Raw genomic sequence first — 5,829 nt, forward strand, 5'->3', positions numbered from 1 at the left:
GAAATATTAAGGTAAACCTAACCATAGCATGAAACATATGGATCCAAATCAGCCCCTTACGAAGCAACGCATAAACTAGGGTTTAAGATTCTGTCACTCTAGCAACCAATCATCTAAATATTACTTCCCAATGCCTCCCTCTAAGCCCAAACAATGGTGAAGTGTCCTGTAGTCGATGTTCACATGACACCACTAGAGGGATGACAACATACATCTCATCAACATATTGAATGAATACCAAATTCACATGACTACTAATAGCAAGACTTCTCCCATGTCCTCAGGAACAAACGTAACTACTCACAAAGCATATTCATGTTCATAATCACAGGGGTATTAATATGCATAATGGATCTGAACATATGATCTTCCACCAAGTAAACCAACTAGCATCAACTACAAGGAGTAATCAACACTACTAGCAACCCACATGTACCAATCTGAGGTTTGGATACAAAGATTGGATACAAGAGATGAACTAGGGTTTGAGATGAGATGGTGCTGGTGAAGATGTTGATGGAGATTGACCCCCTCCCGATGAGAGGATTGTTGGTGATGACGATGGTGATGATTTCCCCCTCCTGGAGGGAGGTTTCCCCGACAGAACAGCTCTGCCAGAGCCCTAGATTGGTTCTGCCAAGGTTCCACCTCGTGGCGGCAGACTTTCTTCCCGAAAGCTTGCTTATGATTTTTTCCTCAACGAAAGACCTCATATAGCAGAAGATGGGCATCGGAGGGCCACCAGGGGCCCATGAGGCAGGCGGCGCGCCCAGGGGGTAGGGCGCGCCCCCACCCTCGTGGCCAGGGTGTGGCCCCCCTCTGGAACTTTCTCCGCTCAGTATTTTTTATTAATTCCAAAAATGACTTCCATGAAGTTTCAGGACTTTTGGAGCTGTGCAGAATAGGTCTCTAATATTTGCTCCTTTTCCAGCCCAGAATCCCAGCTGCTGGCATTCTCCCTCTTCATATAAACCTTGTAAAATAAGAGAGAATAGGCATAACTATTGTGACATAACGTGTAATAACAGCCCATAATGCAATAAATATCGATATAAAAGCAAGATACAAAATGGACGTATCAGCGACTCGGACCTGGTGGTGCAGTAGTGCTCCGGGGAGTGGGACGCCCACGATTCCAACATGGCAAGCTACAGTTTCCTCGTTGAGAAGCTGTCCGGATTCTTCGACGGCTGTGAGTTCCTCCACGTCCCGCGCGCAAAGAATGAGGCGACCGACACGCTCGCCAAGATCGCCTCGTCTCGGCAGTCCATTCCATCCAGTGTCTCCCTTGAGCATCTGCACAAGCCGTCCGTCAAGCCATCTCCGGACCCCGAGTTCATCCACGTGCCAGGCGACCCGGCCGCGCCTCAACCCGGCCCGGGGACTGCTCCACCCGACCCGGCCGCGCCTCAACCCGACGCGGGGACTGCTCCACCCGACCCGGCCGTGCCTCAACCTGGCCCGGCGACTTTCGAACCCGGCTTGGGGACTGCCGAACCCAACCCAGGGGCTGCTGAACCCGGCTCGGGGGCTGCCGCCCCAGAACCCGCCGTGGTGACGGCACCATCCTGGGCCCTGCCCATCTCAGAGTTCCTGGAAAACAGGGTCCTCCCCATGGATGAGACCGAAGCTCGGCAAATGCAGTGTCGAGTGTCCGCCTATGGCATCATCAACAACGAGCTCAACAAGCGCAGCTCCACCAGCATTTTCCGATGCTGCGTTGAGCAGGACAAGGGCATTGAGATCCTCCTTGACAAACGCCAGGGCGAGTGCGGGCACCACGCCGCCTAACGGTCCCTTGTGGCCAAGGCTTTCCGCCATGGTTTCTACTGGCCCAGGCCCTCGAAGACGCAGAGTCGCTCGTCCTCAAGTGCGAGGGATGCCAGCGCTTCAGCAAGCGCAGCCACCAGCCGTCGTCGGCTTTTCGGACCATCCCGATCGGATGGCCCTTCGCGGTCTGGGGACTCGACATGGTGGGGGCCTTCAATACCGCTCAAGGCGGCATGAAGCATTTGCTGGTGGCGGTGGAAAAGTTCACCAAATGGATCGAAGCAAGGCCAATCAAGAAGCTGGAAGGCCCGACGGCCGTTCGATTCGTCAAGGACATCGCGGTACGCTACGGCATGCCGAACAGCATCATCACGGACAATGGCACCAACTTCGCTAAGGGCGTGCTCGCGCAGTACTGCTCCGTCTCCAGCATCCGCCTCGACCTGGCTTCCATTGCACACCCACAGTCCAACGGCCAGGTCGAGCAGGCTAACGGCCTCATCCTATCTGGCATCAAGCTGCGACTTGTCGAGCCGCTCGTCCGTTCCCCCGGGAGCTGGCTCGACGAGTTGCCTGCCGTCCTCTGGAGTCTCCGCACCACGCCAAACCGGTCGACCGGGTTCACCCCATTCTTCCTCGTCTACGGAGCAGAAGCCGTCATCCTGACCGACATCGAGTTCGACTCGCCGCGCGTCACGATGTACACAGAAGCCGAAGCCAAGGAAGCCCGCGAAGACAGTGTCGACCTGCTCGAAGAAGCACGTCTCCTAGCGCTCAGTCGCTCAGCCATCTACCAGCAAAGCCTGAGGCAATACCACAACAAGAAGATCAAGCCCCTTGCTTTCCGGGAGGGAGACCTCGTCCTCCGGCTTGTCCAGCAGCACACCGGCCAACACAAGTTGTCCTCCCCATGGGAGGGCCCCTTCATCATCAGCAAGGCCTTGTGCGATCACAATGCTTACTACCTCATCGATGCTCGCAAGTCAAACAAGCGCAAGAGGGACACCGCCGGCGAAGAGACAACCCGGCCATGGAATGCGGAGCTCGTCCATACGTTTTACAGTTAGCCGTATGCACATATGTATCGCGCCTTTTGTAATCATCTGAAAACTATGGGATCCCCGAAAAATTCTCGGGGGCTGCCCTTTTCGCGACCAAGCTGTTATGTCCCCTACATTTGTGCATTATTTTCCTCGTTAAGCCAGCCCAGCCACCAGGTCGACTCGCTCGACCCGGGGGCTCGGGGGCTGGCCGGCTTGGCCACCCGCCGCTTCCCTTAGCGGCTCCTGACACACTGGATCGTCGCGCCTCTCACTTCGCCCTAAGCCACAGAACTGGTTTCGGCTGTTGGCTAGCAAGCACATGAGACCAGAGCAACAGCGCGCCTAGAGCACTAAGTCAAGAGCCACTGGGTTGTCCAACCCGGCCCTGCCACTTTAAAATTGTCGCACGACTGGCTGCTCGCCAACCCGGCCCCGCCAGATTGCCGCCAGCCGGCCTAGTGGGTGTTTCGCTCATGCTCAATGCTCCGAAAGCCCAAATATCGCACGCTCCTCCCAAAGTCCGAACCCCTTGTCATGGACCGGAGCCTCGGCCGTCAGACTCGCGGGGGGGCAAAGGGGGGAAAGTTGCGAGAAAAGGGCTCCGAAGACGAAGAGCAAGAGCGCAAGCATCCATGAAGTTTCCGCATACCGCCGGGTCGCTCGACCCGGCCTCGCCGCTCTAAGTTGCCAAGCGACTGGCTGCCCGCCAACCCAGCCCCGTCGGTTTGCCGCCGGCCGGCCCAATGGATGTTTTCGCTCGTGCTCAATGTTAAGAAAGCTTAAGTACTACACGCTCTTCTCAAAAGCCAAATCCCTTGTCACGGACCGGAGCCTCGGCCGTCAGACTCGCGGGGGAGAAGCCCAAGAGGGGAAAATGCAGGAAAACGGTTCGAAAGAACGAAAAGCAAAGACACAAACATTCACAAGGCTCATACATCATAAATGCAGAAACAGGCCCAAGGCCAAGAGCTCATTACACCCAGTTAACCCCCAGTGCGTGGGTGGACCTGCTACCTAACAGAAATTTCTACTAAGTGAAAAAATCAGGCATCCCCGCCACCGGATCGCGCAGCCCTCGGGTCCGCCGAGGTGCCGGTATCCTCCTCCCCGGCGTTCGCGTCGCGGTAGACACCTGTCTCTTTAGAGCTGCCCTCCGAGTCGTCCAGAAGCAGGCCGTAGTCGTCACCAGGCATGACTCCGCCATCCTCCACCCGCTCCAGCTGGAACTCGTCGTGGAACGCAAACCCGGCGATATAGCTGGCCCAAGCGGCGATCCGTGTGGCCTCTGCCTGTATCTGGCTCTCCGAGACGGCCCACTGGCCCATCAGAGCATCCAGCGCTAGATCTGGATGCCAAGACATCGCGAACTGGAGTGCCATCTCGGCGCCGGCTCGGCTGGCAGAAACCCGCCACTCATGAAGACGGTCCGCGCCCGCCTCCAACCATCGCGCCAGCCTAGTGAAGCTGTTCGGCGCGATGGCGCCCGGATAGAGGGCCGCCGTCATCGCTGTGCCGGCCTAGAAAGCCGCCCCATCTGCTCGCTCAAGACTTGCAGACGAGCCTCGGCGGCGGCCACGATCTCCGGGAAGGTCCAGGCCACCCGCGGGTCGGTCCTGGAACCGACGACCCCTTGCGAGTCACGCTAAAAGCGGACCGCCTCCTCCGCCAGCCGGTGCATCTCCGGGAAGGTCCCTGCCAAGAATTAAAGCAAGTCAGAAGAGAAGCCGCCAAAAACAAGAAGCCGGAGTCCCAACTCGGCAACAACAAAACGAAAAGAAAGCACTTACCGGAGAAGGACTCTTCCAGGTGCTGCGCTTCGAGCAACATACCGTGCCGCTCCCGGGCAATGGCGCGGTCATGCTCCTGAAGCGTCTTCTCCAGGTTGGCAACCTTGGCAAGGGATGCCTTCAGCTCGGTGTCCTTGTCCTCGGCCGCCTTCACAGCCTCCTCGCGGCCCCGGACCTCCTCTGTCGGGTCTCCTCTGCCACGGCCACCAGCGCTTTCAGGCGCTCCACCTTGGCCTGAAGCTGCCCCTTGTCGTTGGCCAGCTTGCTGCGTTGCTGGTCCGCCTCGGCAAGGGCCTGCTGCGCCTCCACGACCTTGGCGGCCTCCGCCTTGAGGCGCTCCACCTCGGCCTCGAGGCGGCCCTTGTCGCCCTCCAGCCACTCCTGCAGCTGGCTGGCTTCGTCGAGCGCCCGCCGGGCTCCCGCCGCCTCCGCCCTCGCCCTCTCCACCTCGGCTCCAAGCCGACCGGCATCAGCAACAAGCCGGTCATAGTGGAAGACGGCCCGGACCAGTCGGGTCCTCCAAGACAGCACCTCGGCTGCAGAAAAGAAACTCAGAAACAAAGTACTACTTTAAGATTCGACCCAGCCGCTACGCAGTTGGCCCGGATCTCGGGGGCTACACCTAGTGGGTGTGCTAGCGCGCCCCCACTAGAAAAGAGCATGCAAGACAAGTACCTGTTGCGGCGCGGAGCTCCTCCTCCTTGGCGGCGAGCCTTTCCTTGAGATGCCGGTGCGTCTCAAGGGGTCGGTTGAAGACGCCGACCTGGTAGGCGTCCAGTTGCTGCAAAAAGAAATGACCAATACAAGACACCAAGAGAAGATTCGACCCAGCTGCTAAGCAGTTGGCCCGAATCTCGGGGGCTACACCCAGTGGGTGTGCTGGCGCGCCCCCGCGAAGAAGAAGCAACAAAAAGGAAAAGAAGAATGCAAGGGAAACTTACGAACACGACGCGTTCCAGCTCCTGCGTCGCCTCGACCTCGACCTGAGCAAAGGCCTGAATCCGCTCCGCCCGCCCTCGCAGGCGCCGAGTCACAGCGGTCATCGCCGCCTCCTCCTGGGTCGGAGACCTGAAGAAGACCTCGCCGGTCCCGCTCCGCATCGGCTGCGACCCGGTGGCCCGGCGACCCCCGGGCTTGAGCACCAGGGAATGCTCCCCGCTGGCGGCCGCCCCTAAGGTCGGCGCCTTCTCCAGCGCCCTCTCCGACACCGGCTCGGTGGGCCGACTGGC

The 5,829-nt window shown here is 58.7% G+C and overlaps 1 protein-coding gene across 1 annotated transcript; it reads left to right on the forward strand.

Annotated features, from left to right (window-relative positions):
- The first annotated feature begins 1,140 nt into the window (after positions 1-1,140).
- Positions 1,141-1,791, forward strand: LOC147965510 (uncharacterized). The gene has a single exon (XM_087530491.1). The coding sequence runs from the start codon at positions 1,141-1,143 to the stop codon at positions 1,789-1,791; it is 651 nt and encodes a 216-aa protein (XP_087386617.1).
- The last annotated feature ends 4,038 nt before the right edge of the window (positions 1,792-5,829 follow it).

Source organism: Triticum urartu, chromosome 6A, assembly GCF_056163025.1.
Source record: "Triticum urartu cultivar PI428250 chromosome 6A, HENAU_Tu73, whole genome shotgun sequence".
NCBI classification, from domain to species: Eukaryota; Viridiplantae; Streptophyta; class Magnoliopsida; order Poales; family Poaceae; genus Triticum; species Triticum urartu.